The 25,433-nt window shown below is 48.4% G+C and overlaps 9 protein-coding genes across 11 annotated transcripts; 6 read left to right on the top strand and 3 right to left on the bottom strand.

Annotated features, from left to right (window-relative positions):
- The first annotated feature begins 2,376 nt into the window (after nucleotides 1-2,376).
- FVEG_09321 (hypothetical protein) lies at nucleotides 2,377-4,040 on the top strand. Its single transcript, XM_018898316.1, has one exon. It carries the CDS (start codon nucleotides 3,115-3,117, stop codon nucleotides 3,709-3,711), a length of 597 nt encoding a protein of 198 aa, XP_018756173.1. The 5' UTR covers nucleotides 2,377-3,114; the 3' UTR covers nucleotides 3,712-4,040.
- FVEG_09320 (hypothetical protein) lies at nucleotides 3,918-10,518 on the bottom strand. 2 transcript variants are annotated; one of them, XM_018898315.1, is made up of 3 exons: nucleotides 10,135-10,518; nucleotides 5,324-10,071; nucleotides 3,918-5,268 (listed from the first exon to the last, which is right to left on the bottom strand). In XM_018898315.1, exons 2-3 carry the CDS (start codon nucleotides 7,034-7,036, stop codon nucleotides 4,246-4,248), a joined length of 2,736 nt encoding a protein of 911 aa, XP_018756171.1. In that variant the 5' UTR covers nucleotides 7,037-10,071; nucleotides 10,135-10,518; the 3' UTR covers nucleotides 3,918-4,245. The 2 variants fall into 2 exon arrangements, with proteins under 2 accessions (XP_018756171.1, XP_018756170.1); XM_018898314.1 differs by having other exon boundaries at nucleotides 5,324-10,518.
- Nucleotides 7,450-10,260, top strand: FVEG_16557 (hypothetical protein; the record flags this gene model as incomplete). Its single annotated transcript, XM_018905805.1, has 1 exon — nucleotides 7,450-10,260. The coding sequence occupies one exon, from the start codon at nucleotides 7,450-7,452 to the stop codon at nucleotides 10,258-10,260; it is 2,811 nt and encodes a 936-aa protein (XP_018756172.1).
- Nucleotides 10,519-10,867: 349 nt separating the features above from the next.
- On the top strand, nucleotides 10,868-12,367 carry FVEG_09319 (hypothetical protein; the record flags this gene model as incomplete). Its single annotated transcript, XM_018898313.1, has 1 exon — nucleotides 10,868-12,367. The coding sequence occupies one exon, from the start codon at nucleotides 10,868-10,870 to the stop codon at nucleotides 12,365-12,367; it is 1,500 nt and encodes a 499-aa protein (XP_018756169.1).
- A 632-nt stretch (nucleotides 12,368-12,999) lies between these two features.
- FVEG_09317 (acyl-CoA dehydrogenase) lies at nucleotides 13,000-17,312 on the bottom strand. The gene is made up of 4 exons (XM_018898311.1): nucleotides 16,725-17,312; nucleotides 16,202-16,675; nucleotides 16,038-16,146; nucleotides 13,000-15,990 (listed from the first exon to the last, which is right to left on the bottom strand). Exons 1-4 carry the CDS (start codon nucleotides 17,015-17,017, stop codon nucleotides 15,586-15,588), a joined length of 1,281 nt encoding a protein of 426 aa, XP_018756167.1. The 5' UTR covers nucleotides 17,018-17,312; the 3' UTR covers nucleotides 13,000-15,585.
- On the top strand, nucleotides 13,198-15,210 carry FVEG_09318 (hypothetical protein; the record flags this gene model as incomplete). The annotated part of the gene is made up of 2 exons (XM_018898312.1): nucleotides 13,198-14,316; nucleotides 14,368-15,210. 2 exons carry the CDS (start codon nucleotides 13,198-13,200, stop codon nucleotides 15,208-15,210), a joined length of 1,962 nt encoding a protein of 653 aa, XP_018756168.1.
- Nucleotides 17,313-17,723: 411 nt separating the features above from the next.
- FVEG_09316 (hypothetical protein) lies at nucleotides 17,724-19,439 on the bottom strand (the record flags this gene model as incomplete). The annotated part of the gene is made up of 3 exons (XM_018898310.1): nucleotides 17,724-18,539; nucleotides 18,598-18,675; nucleotides 18,729-19,439. The coding sequence occupies 3 exons, from the start codon at nucleotides 19,437-19,439 to the stop codon at nucleotides 17,724-17,726; spliced, it is 1,605 nt and encodes a 534-aa protein (XP_018756166.1).
- Nucleotides 19,440-20,013: 574 nt separating this feature from the next.
- FVEG_09315 (hypothetical protein) lies at nucleotides 20,014-22,667 on the top strand. 2 transcript variants are annotated; one of them, XM_018898308.1, is made up of 4 exons: nucleotides 20,014-20,222; nucleotides 20,279-20,954; nucleotides 21,037-22,321; nucleotides 22,411-22,667. In XM_018898308.1, exons 1-4 carry the CDS (start codon nucleotides 20,074-20,076, stop codon nucleotides 22,560-22,562), a joined length of 2,262 nt encoding a protein of 753 aa, XP_018756164.1. In that variant the 5' UTR covers nucleotides 20,014-20,073; the 3' UTR covers nucleotides 22,563-22,667. The 2 variants fall into 2 exon arrangements, with proteins under 2 accessions (XP_018756164.1, XP_018756165.1); XM_018898309.1 differs by having other exon boundaries at nucleotides 22,429-22,645.
- Nucleotides 22,668-23,393: 726 nt separating this feature from the next.
- Nucleotides 23,394-24,902, top strand: FVEG_09314 (alkanesulfonate monooxygenase; the record flags this gene model as incomplete). Its single annotated transcript, XM_018898307.1, has 3 exons — nucleotides 23,394-23,591; nucleotides 23,639-23,979; nucleotides 24,026-24,902. The coding sequence occupies 3 exons, from the start codon at nucleotides 23,394-23,396 to the stop codon at nucleotides 24,900-24,902; spliced, it is 1,416 nt and encodes a 471-aa protein (XP_018756163.1).
- Between the last annotated feature and the right edge of the window lie 531 nt (nucleotides 24,903-25,433).

Raw genomic sequence — 25,433 nt, 5'->3', positions numbered from 1 at the left:
CAGCGCCTGAACCTCTCGCACTGAGCTCCTTTGACTCTGTGCCAGCTGAAATTTCGCTTTCAATATTCGTGGTCAGTCTTACAGGCTCAGAAGTTGAAGTAACAGCAGGATACTTTCTCGTTTGCGATCGAGGCGCCCGAGCAGCTTTTCATAACACCCTATTTCCTTAGAAAAGTGAAACGAGATTTCCAGTCACTCCGACCAAGGAGCAGTTCGAATTTCTGCTTGATGCGCGTCAAAATCGCGCGACAGCCCTTGGCTGCAATTGAGAAAGTATATTCAATCTTGTATCAAGAGATTACTTCTTGGTTATCCCTCACAGCATCTACAACACCTTGGGGTGCCCCTAATTAATTGGACCTCTTCAGCTAGGCCGGAAAGTGAGTTGGCCGTGTCGCTGATCCTGCCGACGATCTTTTTGACCTCAATTGTGCATCTGTAGACAGCGGCGGGCAGCGTGACTGAGGCACTGGTAATACTAAGAGGCCACTTGTGGCTGGGAGCTTATTCCGGCAGAGAGAACCTAGTAATACTAAGAGGGCCCATATAACGCCTTGGACCTCCAGCAGGATTTAAAGCAGGTAAGTATGATCTCGTCAAGTCAAGCTCGTCTGAGAATCTTGCTCGGGCGATGCCGTTGGAGCCATGCTGAGTGCTGACCTTTGTGTTCAGTTTCAACCTCCAAGGTGGCTGTGCAACAGAAAGCAAGATGAGGGGCTGAGGCGTTGGACGGGAATGGATGTATAAAAAGTCACGGGAATTGTTACATTTCTAGCTAGTGAATTCCAAGTAATATTCAGCCGCAACCACAAGCAGAGCACTCCAACAGAAGAGCATACTGATTCTATCGAGCGGTCGGGACCAAGCCGTTGCGCATCAGGATAAATACCGAAGTTGTCTTGTGAATGGACTCGTTATTAGGCACTTGCGCTATTTACGGGCTCATCCCCCCTACACCGTCGACCATAAGCCAAGTCCTTGTCACCCCCTTAACCATTCGCCTCTTCACGGATCAGGCAGGGAGAATAGGGGCTGGAGCTGCCTCATATTCGAAAAACACCTTCCATTAGATCTGACATGAAAGACTACAGTGAAGACTCATTTAACATTACGCCAATTGTCTCGCAAACTTCCAACCTCTGTACTCCGCAGCTCCTCACTAGATATCGAAACTTGTGTCAGAGCTAAAGCATCCCTACTAGGATCGACAGGGCCAGTTGGCTTCTCAACGCGCCTTGCTACCTGAACGAGGTAACTTTGTACTCCCGATCTACCTGTCAGTGATTGTTATCCATCTTCCTAGGCTAGGTACTCGGGATTGATCCACGTACGAAGACTCATGTTTTCACGACTATCTGTTGAGATGAGCTTAGCCTGTCAGGGCTTGCTTACCAGGTAGAAGAGGAAGATAGTCTATATAACGCGCGTGCAAACTCCAGCATTTCGTAGACAAGATACAGCAATGCCTTTTCCACTTGTGCCCCTCCCAGCAGCTCTAAATAACAGAGATTTCACTGCCAGCCCACAGTTTTAGTTCTTCCTGGCCTTCCTTCTACTAGAGTACGTTTGGATAATATGACAAGGATGTGCACAGAGGTGCCCAGCTAAGAGGAGACTCCCCATACTAGCGCCCCTGACTATGACGTATGCTTATTTTGCCATCACTGAGCGCTGTCGACCTCTTCATGTGGTCTAGACGAGGCAGTATTGCTGGGCAGCCTAGAATGGACTGAACTATTGATATGAATACAGGAAAAAATCGTACATAATAGTATGTTCATTTTCACGATCACAGCTGATGAACTTGCTCAGCTCTACCTGAATTGCAACCACCTCGTCCGTTAGCATCAGGCTATTGGAACCAAAGCGGCTGAAAGACCAAATAAAGACTCAGTCATCGTGTCTCAGCGGTGTCGAATCCCCGACGTTGCGCCTCATCACTCGGTTATCTTATCGCGTGGTTGGTTCCGATATAAAGAAAGCGTGGCAAGCTGACAACCCAGCAAGGGGCTATCGTTCTTGGCAGTTTAGTTCATCCAATTGAACCGATCCGATGATACACAACCATCAAGGTACAGGAAGCATAATTCCGCTCATTTCCCCGAGTCTTCCGCTGCTGGAACCCAGGATCCTGGTAAGACCGACACTCCGACAGCCTGAGCCAATGGCACACTGCTACGACCTTGATGATCTCCAGGTTGTTGGCGGCTAGACAGTGCGCTGTCAACAGCGGCCGACTGGTGATTCAAACAGCACACCATGACTGTTGGGACGAAGTGAAGTTTGGAGTGTTGTCGGAGGATTAACTGGGTACTGTACGCGGAGCTATAAACCCGCCATGATCCAGCCGCAGGTTCGCTTAGAATTGTGGCTTTGGACTATTGAAAGCCTTGGACGACTGTCAACTCTAAACGAACCTCGTCATTCTCATCTCACACGCGGTGACGCGGCCAAACATCTAAAGGAATTATGAATATGGGCAATCTTTGCACTATATACACAACATTTAGTATCCAGAAATGTTTAAAGTTCTGCGGCTGGTGCTGTTGAAAACTCTGGAAGATCTGCATTCGGAGTACCCCAGATCTTGGCGATCATCTCTACGTCCCAAACCCCTTTGCATTCACAGTTACACCTGTTGTGGATAGGACGACAACCTACCAAATGCCCGAAAAGAAACACATGTTTCTGCCCGGCTAAAAGCCGTTAGCCCATCAGTTGTGGCTTTTTCACTCCTGATATTTTGGTGCTTATCTTTGCCCTAGCCAAGAAGTGATTAGGCCCAATGGGACACCATGCTGATACCTCCGATTGTTAAAGCCAAGGATAAAAGCACAATTAGCAGCAAACAACGTCGCAGCCAAGACAAAAACTATTAGAAAATCATGCAGCTCGATCAATAGTCTAATTCAGCCTTTCAGCTTTCGGAAGTCGCTGGGTGTCGCTCCGGATCATACGGTAAATCGATGTGAGGGCGTTTATACGATGTAGGATGTCACCAACGGCTCGTCCAGAGTCTACTATATAAAGCACCATAAGAGCCAGCTTTTGTGGTACCGCATCCTCTCAAGCAACCTTACAAACATCTACATAACAACCATAACAACCATCACTATGCGTTTCTCAACCGTCGTTGCCACCGCCCTCGCGGCCTTCTCCAATGCCTCTCCTTGCCTTGCCGGTGCACCTGAGCCCGTCATCTGCGGCGGCAACGGCTACGTCGGTGCCACCAATACCCCATGGTACAAGAAGTCCCAGGCCGAGGGCACCATCGAGGGCTGCTTCAACTCCTGCACTGGCGGCTGCAAAGCCATCAGCTTCGACACCCAGTACAAGACGTGCTACTTCTACACCGCCGAAGTCTCCAAGATGCGCCTGTATCAGGTGACCAACTCGCCCATGACATTCCACTACTTCGACCGAGCTTGCGTCGCGGACGCTGTTGGCAAGACCTGCGGAGCTACTGGCTACGTGGGGGCTACCAACACCCCCTGGTATAAGAAGTCGCAGGCTGAGGGTAACATGAAGAACTGCCTTGATGCTTGCCGTGGTGGATGCAAGGCTGTTAGCTTTGATGTCAAGTACAAGACTTGCCACTTCTATACTGCTGAGGTCTCGAGCATGCAGCTTTACACTGTTTCTTCGCCCATGAGCTTCTACTACTTCGATCGAGCCTGTGGCTATGAACCTACCGAGGTTGTCCCTGTCTAGGCTGGTCATGTTACCGTTGAGACCTAGTCCAGTTTCCCTGAACCCTTGTCTTTCATTCTAGTGTTGGGGACGTGTTCAATATAACGTTGGCGAGAGCTATGAAGCCACGTGCTATAATACTGCCGCAAGTTATGATGAGATAAGGGGTTTACGTTCACAGTAAATTATTCTTGATAGCAAGCAGTTAGATCGTTATATTAACTAAACCCACAACGAGATAGCGAGATATTTATGAAAAGGCTTTGAGACTTTACAAGCAGTACTCCGTAGATGATCAATTATAATAGCTCAAGGTTGTTATTAACTCAGAATCTATGTTTGTCAACCGGGCCTTTACGCGATGTGCACCCCAATTGGCTGGCGACTCTGGCACGATGTATCTATTACAGAGGTCCTAGCGCTACGTAGTGGCTTTGCACCAACAGACCGATGATCTACCTACTAGCCGAAATCTGACAAGTCAAAATCTGAGATATTCGACGACATTAACAGGGCAGACAGTTCTATCAATTAACGGGAGATTAAATATATAGATTATAAATCTGAGCTCTCAAATCTCGAGCTGCTCGTCACAACCCTTTTCAGCTTGCTTAAGAAGCCTCCAGACTGACGTGGAGTAGAAAGGTCAGTCTGACTCCGCTTGAGACCACCAGTTGCTGGGGCTTTCCCAGGAAACCCGTCGACACACCAGCTCTGATCATCGTCTAATTGCACTCCCGCAACCTTTTCCCGCTGGAATCTCTCATATCTGCTCAATATGGGATCATACCCGGGTGCTTCTTGAGGCCCTGTCTCCCATGGGATATCACCGGAAGCGCCAATCGCGAGCCGCGAGACCTCGATACGTCGAATTATTTTGCAGATGAGAAGAGACTTGCCTCTACCAGATACAGGACAGCGTCCCTCTTTATCACATATTTTGACCAACAGTCCAATCTCGCCTTGCACTTCGACAGGCCGTGGCCGGGAAAGAATGATACCAATCTTCAGAGGCTTTCCCGAGTCAATATCTTTTCGTAGCTCCAGTGCAATGGGATGTAGGTCGTGATTCCCGTTATCCAGGGGGGCTGAGATGCCGTTCAATTGACTCCTCTTCCTCGCGGCGGAGACTTGGTACCATTCATCGAGGCCCCTGCTAACAGAGAATCTGAATGAGCTTCTGTTACTAGTTGAGATTATATCACGAAGCTTGTCTCCAGTAGGGTAGAGGCAAAACCCTGGGAGCTGGACGACAAGCCCCTTGGGGATTAGTTTCGTAGGATGCTTTGGGTTGTCCAGGGGAAACGGATATGCTTCCACTTCGCCAGACATCCATGTAAAGGGAGCCCATCTGAAGCCCTCCGAAGACAATCTTTTTCCAGGTAAGAAGATAATTCCAGGAGGGATTGCATTTCCAAAAGCATTGTCGTTGCCTACTGTTCCCCAGAATCTTTCCATGAGCCTCTCGCGATCTTCCTCTCGGGATGTAGAAAGCACTGGGCTTTCATCGTCTTGTAGAATGGGAATGTCAAGCAAGCTAGACAGCGCCAACGTCTCTTCCCCCGGGTTTCTGGTGGTCTGTTCAAGAAGTCGTGAGTAAGAAGAATCGACATCGACCAGGTAGAGTACTCACGCGATATCGTACCGCTCTCCAGGCACTCCCTATCAATAAAGCACGCTCAGAAATGCTTTTCTCTGCCAGGGGCCTTCTTGGTCCCGTTCTCATCAAATTAACCTCCACCTTGCCCCTCGTGATTTCTGTGATTGAGCTCCTCAACACATCTTGGCCATTGGTGTCAGTCCAGAAATTGTCCAAATCATGTGGCTTTTTGTTGAATACATCGTGACCCCTCAGTGCAAGATGCAATTGGTCACTTACGAAAGCCTCCTGGAGGGTCCATAGTCGCATCATCCATCCACTTGCCAGTACCTCAGCACCAATAGCGCGACAATTAGAGTCATAGGCCCTTCCGAAATTCATGAGATAACGATCGAGGATAATGCAATGTTCTGCATTGTTGAATATGTGGTGAATGAGCCCTATGGCTTTCCGCTTCAACTGACCATGTCTTGTGTCTCCCGTACCTCGCTGCGGGATGGCAAATGTATCGAGCCAAAAGAGGTAAGATTCTTTCTCTCCAAAGACCTGTTGCAGCAAGTCTTTGATAGCCCTTAACTGACAGACATGGATCTCCCGCTTGTTCCTATTCCCCAGTCCCTGTGACCAGACATGGGACACTGTCGCATATGGTGTCCCAACTTTCCATTCCTCCACCTTGATCTCAAGAGTCTTGTTTTCATTATCCTCCCAAACCCTTATCAGCGGGAAGACGACTGTCTTCGAAGCATTGCTGCGCTCAAGGACGTCCAGGATGTCATTTTCATTTGGACCAATCATACCGCACTCGGTACAACCCTGAGCATGTGATGGCCTGTATTCCCGGATTAGGCCTCTGTTATTATCAGGAGGATTGTCCAAGGCTTCTATAAACTCGCATTTTGAAGGGGTGCATCGTCGATGTTCATGGCCCTGAGGATCGCAATTATGGCGATTCTCGTTATGCGCCAACACTGTCACATATAACAGGGTGGCGTTCCGGCCGAGCTGACCTTTCACTGTCGCCTGGGATCTTGGACACCAGCCATGCTCGAACATCATTCTGGACACATATGCTGACGGGCCCCATCCTCCCCCATCATCAAGCTCCCAACCTGGAAGATTGATCTTGCAGGTTCTCATGATTCTTGTGAGAACCGCCGAAAGAGTCTCCCCCAAAATCATTAAACAGAGATTTCGCTGTTCATAAAGTTCAGTGGCCCAATTCCCTTGCTTGAATCTCTTTATGGGCTGTGGCACGAGCATAGATGGTGAGCCTTCAGCCAGGTTTGCCAGGACTACTTGCTTTGCGAGCTCTAGTATCTGGTTTGCTTCGAGAAACCGCATGACGGCGGCTCCTGGGTCTTTCTCGTGCAATTCCCTCATATGCTTGTCCCATTGATTAAGCGCATGAGGAAGCTCTTTCGTGTCGAGTTTACCCTCGAAAACAAGCTTCTCGTGGGCCAAGAACGGCTCCTCCTGGTCGCGAACAACACAGTAGATAAGTTGGAAAAACAGCCAAGCCTGGTCAAGTGCAGGGCGATCAAGAAATCTGCAGCTGCTCTTTTTGCCAGACTGATGCACTCTGTAGTTTTCATCGACCCAGTATCCATGTTGCTTCGGAAAACTGACGAAGTTGTCGTATGTCCACGAGTGTTTTGTAGAAGAGCAGTGATCGAGGGTATCAAAATATCCCACCGTGAATGTTGTCAACCACTTAGTATCATAAATTTCCTTCAAATGCTGCATAGCTACCAATTTTGTAATGCAAATTGAAGGTACTAAAGGTGACTGGCTGGCTACACTGCCCCTTTCAAGCGGTACGTGAGTCTGTAAATACAGTATGTGATGGAGTAACGTAAGTATGCTATAAAGGCGCCACAGGGTTTCACGGCCAGTACTACGTCCGTTCGTAAGCCCGTTGGATGCGGCAATAACAAACGTGTGATTGAGTGAGATTGGCCCGGCCCGCGACTTGATGTATGCTTATCCTCATTCTCTACAGAGTTCTCTTCATCCATTCTGCAGCAGAAACTACATTAGTTTCCTGTCTAGACGCAGCCGACAAAATTCTGCAAGGGTTCACATTACGCTACCGCCTGACAGAAGTCAATTTTACTCAGAAGGAGGCATACCAAGACGGGAAAGTCTCGTTTGACGAGATGGTTGCCCGACTGCAAGACTTCATAGAGTCTCCCCGGTCATGGAGAGCTCGAAAAAACGACCCCCCCTATCTTGTGATACTTGCAGATGCTCCAGGATCTGACTTGGTGAAGAGTATCTCAGTGCGCTCCTTTTCTAGAATTCCAGCCAACACAAACCTCATCCTGCTCTTTCAAGACAATGACCGAGCGAGCGCAAGTTTCCCGATTGATGGGTATACGTGGAAAAAGGTCGATGCACTAATCAAAACGATCAATACCCGGTTTGATGAGACGATTCGGAAGCGCATCAGCCCTGAATTAAACCGCATGGTCTGGATAACAAGTCGCCAGAGAGACTTCATTGACGATGAATCTCTGGACAATGATTTACTTCGCGTGCTTTCAAAGCCCTTTGAAATCGCTATTCGTCGCTTGTACGACGCCATGAATATCTCGTTTGTCCCACAAGTCCCTTCCGTAGGATCTACCATCTCAACGACATACTTTACACAAGCACAGCCATATGAAAATGTCATTGAGGCATCAATGCCTTCAGCAGCCTCGGTACTTGCATCCGGAGGAGAGACCAAACCCAAATACCTGCCAAATATGCCAAAAGGGGCGCCAGGCAAGACAAAATGGAAGGATCTCAGAGACCAGGCTGAGTCGCGCCTCGAAAGCGGAGACAACAAACACGCCCTTGCAATGTTCCAAGAATGCCTCAGAATGGACATTCCATACAACACCGCCATTTGGGAAATCAAATCAGGCCTAGCCTTCGCTCGCATGATGCTGGGACAATATGTGCAAGCAGAGAGGGATCTACGCCAGTTGCGAGATGACCTCAGTGGGTTTGATGACCAATACCTGAAACCGAGCATAACAAACGCCCACGGCGCTATATTACTTAACCATGCTCTTGCTTTGTTTCGAACCGGCAACTACAAGGAAATGAAGTACTGTTTAAATGAGATCATACTGCCTGACGAGTACATGCCACTATCTTCGAATCAACCCAAAGAGAAAATAAAATACTACAAGCTTTCGGCTTCTGTTTGCAGACTTCGAGCTCTAGTAATAGCTCATCAAGGCTTTCTTCATGCCCCGAGGATCAAAGAGGAGCTAAATGCGGCGGACAACTGGTGCGAGAAGCTCGACAATCTCAAGTCCGAGACACTCAACGTAGTTGAGACTGGGCATGAGTGGTGCGAGAAGCTGATATACATTCAATCATCTGAGGGTATCAGGATCTCCAACATCCTCAACAAAGCCCGTATTGACGTTCTTCGAGGGTGCTATCATCAAGCACTGTTAATTCTACAGCCAGCCCTGAGCGATGCAATAGTCAAGATAGGCGAGACCAATCTCCTGACTATTGAAGTTGCACTCCTCAGTTCCTTTCTTCAAGTCGAGACGGGGCAAGTTCGCCTAGGGAGGATCTCGTGTGAGCGATGCGCCGAAGTGATAGAGGAAGCCTTTGGAAATGAGCACCCTCTGGCACTAGAGGCAGAGTTTATTTTAATCTCTGCGGCGCAGCGCGAAGGATTCCTGACGCTTGCACTGGACGATTCCGGTTCTTTATGTCAACGTGCCGAGTCCACCGCTGATCTGGGACACGGCCACCCTTCGACTCTTAAGTACAAGAGCCAGCTTGGAGCGCTGCATATTGAGTGCGGTAACTATTCGACAGCTAAGATTATTCTGACTGAGGTCAAAAACAACGCAGTAAGCCTTTGGGGGTCTGAGCACCCTGAGGTGTTGAGAGTCCTGTCTCTGCTTTCTCTGGCCCAATATCACTTGGGATCCCTAGAGATTGCCGAAACTGAGAATTTTTCTGTACTGTACTGCCAACTTCAAAAGTATCTGTGCTTCCAGCGCGATAAACTTTGGTGGAAAGGTGATTCGAACGACGGGGTTATATTCTTCCTGATGGACAAGCCATCGCTGCTGCAGGGCATTGAAGACGCTTTCGCCGCATCGGACTCGGGAGTCGCAGCTCATCCTGATATCCTGTATACTTTACTAACGTGTGGGAAGATCTTGACCAGGCAACCCCGTTCAGAACTGGACCTGGCACTCAGGGTCCTGGGGCTGGTACGTGATGCTGGAAAGAAAAGCCTGGGGCGTTTCCACCCGCTGCCACTCATGGCTTGTCTGTCCATCGGAGAAATCTATTCGACAACGGCAATGGTAAAGGCAGACGACACAGAACGCCGTGACCTTTACAGGAAGGCCATGTCGTGTTTCGATACTGTTATTGGGGACGAAACCCCATCGTCGAGGTGTACTGGTGAAGAAGACGCAGATCAACCTGACCTCGCAGTGCATCTAGATAGCGATCATCCCATCATTCTACATGCGAAGCAAGAATCTATACTAGCAAAACTACTTGCCTCCGAGTTCGAAGACGACACGACACAGAATATGGACTACAGCGGCGAGCTCAACGACATTTTGGCCGCTCAGCAGAGTCGTCCGGGCCGCACTCATCGCCAGACGATCAAGACCTTGCTGAAAATCTTAATGCTTGAGTTATGCCTCGAAAGTCCTTCAATTGAAACTGTGACTGAAATTATATCCGAGATCAAGTGGATTATTCGGAAGACGGATGCAGAGAACCAAAGATTTTTGGAATGTTTGCTGTTGCGAGAAAGGTTAGCAGGAATCCTTTCAACCTGCCAAGATATATTCTGGAAGGATTACGATGATATAACGTCGATCGTCGACAGGCAGATTAAGGGGGCTGGAGTGATAGACGATGGTTCGCTGAGACAGGCTGTAGTAAGGGTTCAGGACCGAATGTTTCGCATGTCAAACTATCATGATTAGAGCTAGGCGGCTATTGATATATGTGTCAAGCATGTTTGGAGATATTGCATAGTATTTATCCCAGTCGGTTATTCTTCAACCCTGATTCTTCATAGAATATTCAATATTCAACAAGTCTGGGAGTTGAGAAGGTGAAGGTATTTTGATCTGTATAACTCGCAAGAGAACAATAATAGCGTTTTGCTAAGGTAGGTCATAATCATTGAAATAGGAAGTGTATGGCGGTTTTGTTTTTATCAACTTTTCGCAAACGACCAGGACACAGCCAGCCACTGTTTAAATACATAGTAATTTCCAAAGCAGTTATGATGTGATTACTGATGGGGCCGAAGTGTACGAGATCAGAAGATGTCTCACTCCTGGCCCTTTGATTGGCCATTCTCAGGTCGTGTGACGTCCTTGCGCCTCAAGCCCGCTGAGGGAAAAGGTACATGGGCGTACAAAGGAGACACTGTGCAAACGGGCTCGGCGCTTAGTTGCCGAGCCTGATTACGCCCGGCCCTGACGTGGCAAAATAGTAATAATAAGCCCTCAGCTTCTCCCCGCGACCCATGCCTTCCAGCAGCTCACTAACATCACAGCAACTCTACGCAGCAGCACTATTAATATGTCAACAAGCAATAATCTTGCGTCTCAATGGGTCAACCCATCAGACGTGTCGACAATACTCTTTGTTCTAGGTGGAGACGTGGTTCAAAAGGCCTACTCCCAAGCAACTGGAAAGATCTATGTTCCCGTTTGCTTTTCCTTTGGATGTGTTGCCTACGCCTTTGTCGCATTAGTCGGCATAATTGGTGACGGGCGACTTCTTGCACCGCCCGACTATCCATGCAAAGTGCTGAACCTCAAATCTGGATATCTCCGGGAGAACAAGAATTTCATCATTGGTCGCCTACTACGAGACCTTGAAGCAATAGAGACTCGCGAAGCGAACATTGCTGCCGAACATCAAGGCTTCGATGGTAGCAGTTATGCTCTAAAGATCACAGTCTTTGAAGCGATGTGGAATAAGAATGAACGAACAGAATTCTCTTGGAGCTGGATTCATATCGTTGGCATCATAATCACTTTGATTCAGCTAACGCTCGCGTTCATACCTTTCATTGTCAATCGTACATGGAGCGTGCTGCTTATTACGGTAGCTGGCACTCTTTTGGTGCAGTGGACAGGATTACTGCCCCAGTGGAGGGCGGAGAAATTGCCAAACAGACAAAGATCAGACCAGGTCTATGCGATTACCTCCGGCAACGGATCTCGAGAGGTCATGGTCATTCGTGGCTTTGGCAAGTGCCTCGATCTTGAGTCTCTTGCGGCTTCACAATCGCCACGCAACGGCAGGCCATGGGAGAAGTTCCTGTGGCTATCAAGACCTCAGGAAGGAACCGATCGGGATATGTCGGTCATCCGCCGCAATACAATGCTTCGTAAAGCAAAAAGATCAGACACGTGGCTATTTAGAGGCGTTCCAATCGGCTTCATCATCACACAAGCTTCTTGCGCGTGTCTCTCAGTACTTTGGCTACTGCTGTTGGTCAATGTTTCCGCTCGAGGCGAATTCCCGGAATCTTGGTGCCTTCTAGGTGTTGGAGGCTTGGGTATGTTCCAGAATGCCTGGCTTGCGGCAAAGGAGCTCACTCCAGAGTCGAGAAACATTCCGCTGAAGCGCGTAGACCAGGTCACGGCACGGAAGGCGATGGATTGTATCATGGACTTCCACTCTACCTACAATCTAGGGAAACCTCTTAGAGATGAATTCTTTCCGGGTGCCCTCAGGCCAGACGAAGAAGCATGGTGGAAAGGTGACATTGAAAAGTACAATGAAAGGCGCGTCTCCGAAAGGTCCAGGGGAGAACCGCGCCGCAAGCCACGGTATTCCGGCCACGAATCGTTCTGGCTAGGGGACGATAATCTCGGAACAGATGCAACTGATTTGCCGCTTGCGTCGGAGAAACGACCAGATCCAACGCCAGCACAACAGCACACGCCCTACTGGGCAACAGCCACAAATGATGAGGCAGGACCAAGTACAACCCCCAGACCTTTACCGAGGACACCTACGCTAGAGATGAGGGTCGATAGCAAAGTCCCGCCTGTATGGGCCGCTTGAGGTATTTTGGAGGCTGCGGAGTCGCCAGACTGGAGGGATCAAAACAGCCTTGGCAAACAAAGGGCCAGGTGACCAGCTGCCCGAATATTCGAAACCAATTCCAGCTTTCAGCTGCATAGCCATGTCTCACCTGCGAACCCTTATCAACCAATGAAACACAACGTTTTCGTAACGAGAGAAACAAGCTTTAACCACTAAATACCTACCGCAGCTTCAGCCGCAGCCACGAGATGCAATATGACGCTAAAACGCCATTCTTAGTTCTAGTCCGACAGACTATTGATATTCTTGGACACTATCACATATCTTGTCGTGAATATGGTATGGTTCGTGTTCTATACGCGCTTAGCTCCCGCCACAGGGCTGAACTATTGAAAGCTGAACAAAACGCCACATGAACCTCCCCTCCTTGCATTTCACATGTTCGTAGCACCCATGTACGAAATTGATCACTTGCAGTAACACATGCGATGCACAGCCCAAACGGTGTATGACGAGACTCTTGTGACTGCCTACAATAAGCTTCGGCAGTGACCGATATTACACTTTGTGGAACGCCATTCCCTTCTTCGGCTAGACAGCATCGCCATGCTTGCTCACGATAGGAAGACGGCTCGGAAGAAAAAGGAATGGAGGGGATGCAGGTCTGTGAGTCAACAAATAAGCGTCGTCACTTACTGTGATACCTAGCACGACGCCTATCGCCCAACGGGTGATAGATCACAAGGAGGATGACTTGCATGTGCCTGTATTCTGTCTAGCTCAGTGTTTGGGATTACAGGTATAAAGCGACCATGATCTCCTGCTGAAATGTGAGGGACACAGGCACGATGGCTTCTGTACTCAGTAAGGAGTCTCTTGCCATTATTTTATCTGTCGTTACACTGCTCATTGGACTCTCTCACTTCAACATGATCTCTCTCAAATCCATCTTCAAGTCCGTCTACATTCGTCTTTGGAAGCTTGTAAACGTGTTTGTCCACTGGCACAAGCTCCCAACCTGGCTCGGTGTCTTCAATCTCCTCGCTCTTCGATATGAACTCCGCGAGAAGAACCTTCATGACACCTACCCCAATGCTGAGTTTCAGGGCACTGCGGCTGATTGTCCCATGAAGAACTCAAAGTTCATAGCGACCAGGAACTCAGACGGTGACTTCAATGATCTAGCACAGCCAAAGATGGGTTGTGCTGGTATGAGATTCGGTCGAAATGTTCCAAGAAATCATACCACGCCGCCTACCCAACAGGAGCTTCTTACGCCTAACCCAAGACTTATTTCAGAAAAGATTCTTGCTAGACCTGAGGGCCAGTTCAAACCGGCTGAGATCGTCAATCTCCTCGCCGCAGCATGGATCCAATTCCAAGTTCATGATTGGGCACAGCACTCTCTCGTCACCAACGGTGACAAAGACGTTGAGATTCTTCTAGACAAAGCCGACAGATGGTCAGAGCGCATCATGAAGATCCCCCGAACAAAGAAAGACGATCCTCTTTCGCAACAAGATATCGAAACGCCGGCTTATACTAACGAGTGCACCCATTGGTGGGACGCTTCTCAGATCTACGGATCCACTGAAGCCGAGACCAAAGCTCTCCGAGCGCAGTGTGATAAGTCATATCCCGGTCAACTTCATGTTACGCGTGAAGATGGAGTGCAGTTCCTCCCTCGATCGGATGATGGTATTCCCAAGACTGGGTTCAGACAGAACTGGTGGTTGGGACTCGAACTTCTTCATACTTTGTTTGCGCTTGAGCATAACGCTATCGCTACACAGCTTCATCTTTCAAATCCCAGCTGGTCGAGTGATCAGATCTTTGATACCGCGCGACTTATCAATTGTGCTCTTATGGCCAAGATTCATACTGTTGAGTGGACACCTGGTATTCTGCAGCACCCGGCGCTACAGATTGGGATGAATGCGAACTGGTGGGGGCTTTTGGGCGACAAGGTATATCTTTTATCCCAATCATGATGATCAATTACTGACGGATGAGGATAGCTTTGGCATGTCTTTGGGCGTGTCTTTGACAACAAATCAGAAGTCATTTCTGGTATTCCCGGATCAGGCGTTGATCACGACAACGTGCCATACTGTCTCACAGAAGAATTCGTCTCAGTCTACCGTCTCCATCCTCTCATCCCCGACAATGTGGCATTCTTCAGTATTAAGGATGGTCAACACAAGGGAACACTTCCTATCAAAGAGGTTGCCTTTAAATCAGCCCGCAAGCCTTTCGACGAGGACAAATCAGGCTTGGGCCTCTCATTCGCTGATGTCTTTTACTCTTTCGGCGTCAATTACCCAGGTGCCATCCGAGCCCACAACATGCCCAATTTCCTACGCGACTTGAATATCCCAGGCGACAAAGACTTTCCTCACGGTAGACACTTGGACTTGGGAACCATTGACATCCTTCGCGATCGTGAGCGCGGCGTTCCTCGCTACAACGCTTTCAGACGCCTATTTCACATGGCGCCCGCAAAGACCTTCATTGACCTCACAGGTGGTGATTCCAAGCTGGCTGCTGAGCTGGAAGAAGTCTACGACGGCGATCTTGAAGCCGTGGATCTTCTCGTCGGTACTCTCAGCGAGCCTCTGCCCAAGGGCTTTGGCTTCAGCGACACTGCCTTCCGCGTGTTCATCCTCATGGCCACTCGTCGCATCAAGTCTGATCGGTTCCTGGCTGGTGATGGTTGGTGTCCTGAGGTGTATACTCGCGAGGGCATTAATTGGGTGCAGAATAACACGATGAAGGATGTTTTGTGTCGACACTTTCCTGAACTTGCTGCAACGTTGCATAATGTTAAAAATTTAAGTGTTTCTTTCATTTTATCATTGTGATGATCCAGAAACTAACGTAATTATAGGCTTTCGCTCCTTGGACCAAGATTGGTCAGACTGAGGCCTACGCGGGTCCAGAGACTAACAAGGCAAAGAACTGAAGCTGTGATTCATGAGATGGAGGATCTTCTCTTATTCAGGACTCTGTTCGGAAATAGTAGATTGGAAACTTGGGTGTGATCTTTAATTCTTATACGACGAGAACGCCGAGCGTTTATTGGCTCATGTCCTGATGTATGAGAGACTAGCAGCTGTAGAGAACTAATTATCGACAAAATTGCACTCTTCTAAACAATTTTACTTAGAGTCGAGTACAAGGCGCCGTATGAAATTCTCAGTCACTATCCTCTGAACTATTCAGCAGCCAAAACTATCTCAAGTATACCAAGTGGGCTCAGGATACTCTCCTAACAGAAGATATCTTCCCAACTCCCTATTCTTATACGCCACAGGATCATGCAGCGTATGCGTTCTCAAATCCCTCCAGAACCTATCCAACCCAACCTTTGCAGCCGTAGACCTCGAGCCCGTAACTTCAAACACTCCCGACGTGATCTTGAGACCAGTGTCTGTAGTGACGACCTTGAGACTGGCGACCCATTCGGCGAACTCACCGCGTTGCTCGGCTGTGACTGCAGAACGATCTTGTGAGTACTTTGCGTAGAGCGAGTCTGCTTCAGCGTTGACTTTCTCGGCTAGTGCTTCGGTGGCGCGGAGGTGGGCGAAGAAGTTGCCGTAGGTGGAGAGGATGTAGAACTCGTCTGTTGCTTTCTCCTTGTTCTGAAGATTTGTTAAATAATGTTGTTATGGAAGATAGTGGTACTTACATCGCCGCCGAAGGGCCAGGCGCGAGTGTTCTTGAGAGTGTACTCTTTGGCAAACTCAAGAGCACCGGCCGCAATACCGAGGTAAAGGTTGGCAAAATTGAGCTGAATTCTATATCTCATGTCAGCGAATCCGAAGAACAACGACACAAAGAAAAACAACTTACGTGGGCAAGAATAGACTCGTGAAAGGAATGGCCAGAATGTTGGGATCGGGCTTCTTCGCCTCAACATCCCATCCCAACGCATCACCCCACGGCGCCTCAACATTCTCAATATTAACACCTCCCGACTCCGTAAGTCTCAGCCCAACATTATCCCAGTTATGCTTAAACTGGATACCAGGCTGCTGCGTCGGAACAATAGCAAATATATGCTCTTCCTTCTCACCATAAACACCCTCAAGAACAGTCAGATCGGAAATCACACCGCCGGTGCTAAAGTTCTTGAAACCGTTGAAGACAATCTTATCCCCATTGGAAGTGATCTTGAGATCGTTGTCGCGAGGATTCACAGCTCCGCCGACGAAATAGTTGTTTGAGATGATTAGTTTGTGCGTGCGGTCTGCTTGCTCTGGAGTTCCCACTACGTTGGCGGTTGTGGACCAGACGAGATGGTAGCCGAGAAGCATGCCAACAGATCTATCATTCATTAGCATCCATACCTCACAATATGCTCGATAAGACTTACCCATCCGTCTTGGCAACTTCGCGAATCGCTCTGAAACCAACACTCCATGGCTGTTCACCACCGCCATACTTAGCTGGGCCGAGGATCTTGAGAAGGCCAGAGTGCTTGAGAAGAGCGACTTCAGCCTTGGGAGATTTGTTTGCGCGCTCTCGAGCTGGAGCGTCTTTTGCTAGGACTTGAGCGACATCTTTGGCGCGCTTAATCCAGCCTTCAGCGTCAGTGGGAAGAGTGGACCACTGAGCTTCGTACTCTTTGTAGACAGCTGGGTCAGAGCTCTCAAAAGTAGTGGCCATGATGAGAAATGCCTGGTATGCTTACAATATGACTCTATGGGTAATAACGACTGGAGGGGAAATTCCTGAGAAATATGCTGTCTATATAGGCAGATAGCAGCTCACATTGCGTATACAACATCGAGTATGTCGTTATCATGGCTGCAGGGACAAACGGGTAAAAGTGTCTGCAGCTCAAGCTAACCTCGGCAGTTGAGCAATTTATCTATGGCGATCATTCTCCAGTAATTGCGTCAATGTCAAAGCGGTTATCAGCGACTGTACCATGAGCTGATCCTTTCTTGCGTGATTGGCGTCATCGAGGTTCGACTGGGGTATTGGCGTGTTTTGAACTAAAATGATGAGATGAGCGGCACAAAGCATGTCATACAGGATGACTAAGCGATCCATACACCTCAGCAGTTACCAATTCCAATAAAAGTGTTTTAATTACTCTAGGTCATTTGTTAATGCTTTCAAATAGTTAATGATTAAATCTGTTATTATATTATATAAACTATGAGATGGGTTACTGATTATATGTCTAGCTATTCCTAGTCTAGTAGTCTTATCAAAAAGGAAACGACTAACGGCAGCAAACGAATACAGTGAATTAGAAATACAAGATCAAATACCAGTCGATAAAAAGGAGTGATCAGGAAACAAGGATGAGAAGGTGTCTACCAGACAATCGAATTTCCAAACAAGGTAGAGGTACAACCATTTATTAGATCTCAACAGGGAACCTTTTCCGCAGGGATGCACCGTACAAGTAAAAGCACATCGGCACGGGTATAAAAGCAACCGTGATAAAGGCCAACACACTATTCCCCCAGCCCAAACCCAGGTTCGCATAGAGTGCCGGGGCAGCAAGGGGCAGAAAAGCTCCAGTCAGGTTGCGAAGCAGAGTAATCGCTGCAAGTGCTGACGCCGCTGCTTGAGGCCCAGAGATGTCGATTATGTACGTCTGCGATGACGAGTTAATGATAACTGCTCCAGGTCCACAGATCGCAGTACCGATAATGGGAATAACCCAGTGGGCCTTGTACTCAGTGGTCCAACCGTAGATAAACAGCCCGATCGGAAACAGTGGAGATACAAACATCATCATGATAAGTCGTCGTTCAGCGCGGTAGTTCCCCCTTTCAGCTTTTATCAGACGGTCACTCAGTTTGGCAAAGGTGATAACGCCTATGGCGCAGCCAACTCCAACACCAATATATGCCAGGCCAGACATACTGACGCTCCAGTGGTAAGTGTTCTCGTAGACAGTTGGGAATGTGGCGAAGAGAAGCATGGTTACGCCGAAGTTGAAGGCGATATATAATGAGATAAGAGCGACGATTGGCGATGTGAAGAGGAACTTCATAGGCCTGGTAAGGGCGTGGAGCACGAGCTGCTTGACTGGGGTTTGCTTATCACCAGCGGCGCGGAGGTTTGGATTGCCGGTCTCTTTACGAAGTCGAGCTGCCTTGGACTTGAGGATGTTGATAGAGCTTGTTTCGTGCATGAACAAGAAGGTGATTGTTGTGACTCCGCCGGCCTAGAGAGAAGTTCTTGGTTAGCTCGCGCCAGAAACGGAGTGAACCATGCATACTTACAAGTATCAAGATGAGGTAGAAACACCATCTCCATCCAAGATTTTCGACAACGAATCCTCCCACAATAGGGCCAAGGACCTAGTTTCACCATCAGCTTAGTCAAATCCTCAGACATCGAAAAGAAAGCATACAGGCCCGAAAAGAGGTCCAGCCGTGAAAATAGCCATCGCAACACCCCTCTCCTCCTTCGGCAAAAGATCAGCCACCGTCCCCCCACCCGTAGACATATACGACGCGGCAGCCAAGCCAGTCAACAACCGAAACACCAAAAACTCTGCAACGCTCGTGCTCCGCGCACAACCAGCTGTAAACCCCATGTAGAAGATTGAGCTCGTGCGGTAGATGGGCATGCGGCCGAAGACTTCAGACATAGGGGGTATGAATAACTGGCCGAGTGCAAAACCGAGTGATGCCATGGTTATGGCCAGGACTTCAACTGTGTTGCTCTTGAAGCCGAATTCTCGTTGCATGGTAGCGGCGCCGGGGGCGAACATTGTGGTTGCGAGGTTGGTGTATAGGACGGATAGGCTGATGACGATGATGTTGGTCAATTTGTAGGCTTTGGACCAGTTTCGTGGGTTCTCAGGATCATCGGGACCAGACCAATCAACGACATTTGGGTCTGGCGTAGGATATCCTTCGCCATCTTGTGTTGTCCCCTTTTCAGCATCAGGTTTTATGTTCGCAGCATGGATATCGTTAGAGTTCGCTACTCCTCGCTGAACGGTACTTGATTCCTCTTGGTGGCCAATATCGACTCGAACCGTAGTATCAAGGCTGGCTGTCGTGCTTGCTTCGCCCTCGCACAAGGTTTTGCCGCTCTCAGCTTGACTTGTCGCCATTGTTGTCGGGTATCCGTTGCCGTGTAGTGTATTGGCTGAAACTGTGATTTCTGTGCTTTATTGCGTTTTCTTCAACCATGAATGTGTTAAAAAACAATTCATTTACTCATAAGCGAAGAGATAATGACGGGTTTAAGAGGAAACTCATGTAGTAGTTAGCCATGCCGTATTACCCTGTTTGCCCCGGATTTGCTCCGTTGTTGGACATTATTAGCGACCGATTATCCAGCGAATCAAAATCAAAGAAAATGATATAAACAGAGACTCCTCCCATAAGTGTTATGAACTTCAAATAGTCAGAGGTTCATATCAAACTCATAATATCTTCATAATTATTCCTAATTCCTTAATAGGAGGCAGCAATTTATGATATTTGCTGAAATTGGCATTTAACGATCCAGATGGGCCTCGAAAGCCAGAAGTGCAGTAGTGGGGCGGAGATGTTAACCCCGTCCTCTGACTGGCTCGCAAAATGCTCCGTTAAATGCTCCGTCGAATGCTCCGACCATTGCCCCGCCTTTGCTGAGCACCCGCCGACACTTTGCTCCGTCGAATCCTCCTATGCCAATTTCCGCTCTCGTTCTCAACCACTCTCTTTATTCATAACAAATAAGCCAAAGCTTTTTTTTTTTAAATGGATTCTCTTGAGCCGCCCGCCTACACCGAGTTACCAAACCAGCCGCATCAGCGGTCCAGCACTGTTATCAAAGACTCGGCGCCGCAACTTCGGGATCGTCGGAGGGAGAAACCGCTGTTGTCATGTACCTTCTGTAGGAACCGAAAGTAGTTTCATTCATGTGTGATATGAAGAAGTCTTGAGACTGACGATGAGCTCCCAGGGTACGGTGTGACCGTCAACTACCATGCAAAACCTGCACAAATAGGGGAATTGGGCTGTCATGCACCTACGAATCAAGTGGGCCAAGTAAGGGTAAGAGCAAAGTTAGTGTCGGTGATCGCATCCAACAGCTTGAGGAGCTTGTTCGTTCCCTACTTGCGCAGCAACAAAGTGCGCCTGATGTTGATCCTGATGGTCTTATTCAAGAGCTTTCGTCTCAAGCCAAGTCACCGCAGAGTGTCTATACGGTCCCGGTGGCATCGCTCACCGAGAACACTCCCGTGCCAGCTGTAAGTTGTGCGCCTATATCGCAGGGAAATGGCGGCACTGAGTCCCCAGCACCCTCACCCTCAGAGGCCGGCAGCATGCGTCTTGACTCCCACGGTGTCAGAGCCAGCTACGTCGGTAGCGTTCACTGGGCCGCCGTTCTCGAGAGTATCTCTGAGCTCAAAGACCACTACGAGGAGGAAGAGGAGGCCCGGATGCTAGCTACCAATGATCATGCACTTCTCCAAAGCTCGGGACCTAGACTCCTATATGAGCCGGTTCATACCACGAAAACTGATCTTCTTGCTTCCATCCCACCGCGGCCCGTTGTTGACCGCATGGTCGCGAGATACTTCAATACACAAGGCGTTGTGCCAAGCATCCTTCACAGCGGACATTTTCTGCAAGAGGTGCGGTTACTATCCTTCTCCTTCTTTTATCTCTCCTTCCAGCACTCTCCTGGTTGGATGATAGTTTTAACCGCCTTAATAGTATGATAAGTTCTGGCAGGACCCGTCAGCCATTTCATACATTTGGATCGGCCTCCTTTTTAGCGTAATGTGCGTCGCTACATTATGTCAACACTCGATCAGCGACCCAACAGGTCCTGAAATTCAAGAACGAGCGCGCCTCTTTCGTGAACAAACTCTTCACAGTTTGATCTTGGGCCACTACACCAAAGGCGGGGAGTACGTACTCGAAACCTTGATTAATTATCTCATCTGTGAGTCATTCATGTCCCAGGACGATGAGACCGAGCTGTGGCTCGTGCAAGGTATCATCGTCCAGCTCGCCCTGAGTCAGGGCTATCATCGAGACCCCAAAAACTTCCCGAGCATTGGCACATTTTCTGGTGAGATGAGGCGCCGCGTGTGGGCTGTCATTGTGCAGTTAGATCTTCGTCTTTCAAGCCAGATGGCGCTGCCTTGTGTGCTTAAGTCGCAACAATATGACACAGCTGAGCCGCGTAACCTGTTGGACACGGATTTTGACGAGAACACTACGGAGCTACCTTCTTCGCGACCCGAAACTGAAGTCACCCCTGTGCTCTACAGCTTGGCTAAGGGTAGGATAGATAAGATGATGGGACTAGTCAACGATCTTGTCAATGACACCAAGGAGCATCCATACACAGAAATCATGGAGCTGGACCGGAAGCTACAAGAGGCTGAGGCTTCACTGCCACCAATATTTCAATGGCAGCCCCTTAGCCAATCTTTCATGGTGGCGCCTGAGATCGTCATGCACCGCATTTTACTCCAGCTCGCTATACAGAGACTAACAATCTGGCTTCATCGGAAGTATCTCGGGCTACCGTATACCCAGGCATGCTATCAACACTCACGCAACGCTTGTGTTCAAGCAGCGATCAAGATTCTGGAGTTCCAGCAGATAGTGCTTGTGGAAACACAAGGAGATGGACTGCTCTATCCTGCAAGGTGGGCTAGGTGGATGCTCCTGTCCTCACGGCCACGTGCAGTCTTTTTGCTGGGTGTGAGCATTCTATGTTACTATATACAGCTGGCCAAGTCACGACCGGATGTTTCGCTGGACAACAGTACAGGGACAAAGGTTCACGGCCTTCTACGCAAAGCGTATCCCCTCTGGCTGCACTCTACCACAGTATCTAGGGAATCCAGGCGGGCGATTGATTATCTGAGTCTCAGACTAGGGCTACAGGAACAAGAGGCTGGTGAACCTCTTGCTGGTTCTATGGCCGATACGCCTCAGGATACCGATGTATCTCTTTGCCAGTTTACCTGGGACACATACGACGGTAAGCGGCCCAAATAAATCATGTTTCAGGCTATGCGTCCCGTCTTTCTTCGATTCGGCCTTGGGTCATATCTGCTAATGCGGTCCTAGAAACTGATGTTTTCTCAGAGTGTATCGCCGAGTTTCCAGCGACAGCATTCACTGGCGGGTTTATGGGACAAGAATTCGATTCCGCGACGAGTGATTCAAGATCAGGCTTATTTCCGATGAACTGGGAGACCGAGGACTCGGCGTCTAGATAGGTAGAGGGAACAAATCTATGACCTCCATCAGAAGCCTATAATATTTGGCTATTTAATATAAATTTAGAATATCATTTAATCAGTTATTTCATTACTTTCGGCAAAGGTCCTCGATCCTCTTCGATCCTACAACCTGTAAATGACCTGGGTATGGCAGGTAAGGGATAGTCTATTCTCTTACCAAGTCAAACTCAGCCTTGCTTATTCTATGTTACACAGCACTAGAGCATAGTACCTAGACATAAACATGTGCTATCTTTTTGTCTCCCCGGTTCGATTTTCCCGTCACATTTCCATCCCGGCTAGTTCACTTTCTCAACGCTGTGGCGTGTTTCGCCCTAAAATGATGAGATGTGATATCCAAACCCTGCAGCTACAAACTGACGTGATCTACGCTTATCTCGGCAATTCTTTACCGACCATATCCCGGGCCCTCGGTCCCTGCTCATCTTAGGAAAAAGAAAATAAGAGAGGCGTTCTGCTGTATAATATGAGAGTTACCTAAAGTGGAAGTCAGGCGTAAGCTGAATCAGTTTAACTGTCATATTACACAACAAAGCCACAGAATGAAATATGAGTGGCAATTCATATTACATCCATTTATCCGAAAATAGTGTTTAGTCTCGTCTCGTCACCCATCTGATATCGGCAATTGATTGAAGTAAGTAGATCTCAAGGTACAGCCCCACCATCTCCGCAAGCACGCGATTCTAGTCAGTCGATTGCGCAACATTTTTATATGTCGCATTTCACTTTATATGAGTATTAGACTCACCTAAAGTCTCATTCACTCATTCTTTAACCCCTCACTCACTCAAATTTGCAGTCAAAATGTCTCAATCACAAGAAGCTAAAAAGCAGCTCATCATCAACGCCTTTGTTGAATCATGTAGTGGTCATCAATCGCCTGGTCTTTGGAGACATCCGGATGATAAATCGTGGGATTTTAACAATATCAATCACTGGGTGAAACTGGCTCAGCTTCTTGAGAAAGGAAAGTTTCACGGTATTTTTATCGCTGATGTTCTCGTGAGTTACTCCCACTGCATCACATATCAAATCACTTACACTCTCAGGGATCATATGATGTCTACAAAGGACCTCGCAATCCAGACCCTGCCATCATTTCAGGCGCGCAGTGGCCTGTCAACGAGCCCCTTGCTACCGTGCCAGCTATGGCTGCAGCAACTAAGAATATTGGTTTTGGTGTAACCGTGGCGACCACTTATGAGCAGCCTTATCACCTTGCCCGCAGACTCAGCACTGTGGACCATCTCACTGGCGGAAGACTTGGTTGGAACATCGTAACTGGATATCTTGACTCTGCTGCTCGGAATCTCGGGCATACTGAACAGCCAAGCCACGATGAGAGATACGCCATCGCCGAAGAATACGTCGATGTGGCTTACAAGCTTTGGTACGTGAGTCACCACATTCATTAGGATTCTGACTCACAAATTCAGGCAATCATCCTGGCGAGACGACGCAGTCAAACTCGACCGTGAAAAAGGCATCTACACAGACCCCTCCCTAGTCCGTCTAATCAACCATTCAGGAAAATACTACACCGTCCCAGGCCCTCACATCTGCCAGCCCTCCCCACAACGCACACCTCTAATCCTCCAAGCCGGAACTTCCAAGGCCGGAAAGAACTTTGCCGCCAAGCACGCCGAGGCCATTTTCGTCGCTGGTCACAGCCCCGTCACTGTAGCGAAGAACATAGCTGAGATTCGAACCCTAGCAAAAGAGCAGTTCGGCCGTGATCCTAAAACAATTAAATTCTTGGCCATGTTTTGTCCGATCATTGGAAAGACGCAGGAGGAGGCTGATGCTAAGTATAAGGAGCTTGTGAGCTACGGGTCTGAGGATGGTGCGTTGGCGCTGTTTGGGGGATGGACGGGGATTGATCTTGCGCAGTATGGTGATGATGAGGAATTACGATATGTTGAGTCAAACGCGATTCGCTCAGCTGTAGAGTCATGGTCCAAGTCAATCCCAGGTGTGCCAAAATGGACAAAGCACACTGTCGCGAATCACATCAAGGTCGGTGGCTTGGGGGCAACAGTTGCAGGAACACCAGAGCGTATTGCAGATGAGATGGAGCGATGGGTCAACGAAGCTGACGTCGATGGGTTCAATCTGGCGTATGCTCTTATGCCAGCCAGTTTTGAGGAGGTCATTTCTGATTTGTTGCCGGTTCTGAGGGAGAGGGGGTTGTTTTGGGAGGATTATGCTGTTGATGGGGGCACGTATAGGGAGAATGTGTATGGGAAGAAGGGCGTTGCTAGACCGCCTGCTGATCATCCTGCTGCCAAGTATCATTGGACGAAAGATAATTGAGCTACTCAGAAGGAATAGAGTTGTTGCAAGAAAATGTATGTCATACAATAAAAGAAGTTTTTCTTTACATAAAGTCAGACGTTTGGAAACCATATTCTGATACAGCCTATAGTTTTCCGTTTGACTCCTTATTATTTTTCATTATTTCGTCTTGTCAGGGTTATTGGCTGATTTGGTGCCTAACGCCACTCCCAAGCCATGTTTCTAAGCCTTGAGACCTTCAAACCTCCATTCTCACAGGTCGCGAGGCTGATGGAAATGTCTAAGTTATTGTGCTCTAAACACCTCATATTCTGTTCAAACATAAACTTTGACATTTCCAAAACCTTGCAATATCTTAGCCAGTCAGGCATCGAATCTTCACATTTTCCTCACTAACGCAAAAATCAAACTTCCATCAGTTGCAAGTTTAAATCATTCCCTTGACTATATAATCCCATGCTCGTCCTGAAATTGTCCCAAATTTTCCTTTCCTTCTTAATATTTCCGAGGATCTGACTCTAGTTGACACTGCCAATCGCCTTATCTCCC

The sequence above is a fragment of the Fusarium verticillioides genome, chromosome 5 (assembly GCF_000149555.1).
Source record: "Fusarium verticillioides 7600 chromosome 5, whole genome shotgun sequence".
Taxonomy (NCBI): Eukaryota; Fungi; Ascomycota; class Sordariomycetes; order Hypocreales; family Nectriaceae; genus Fusarium; species Fusarium verticillioides.
The sequence above is the reverse complement of the archived record's forward strand: the minus strand, read 5'-3'. Positions and strand labels throughout refer to the sequence as shown.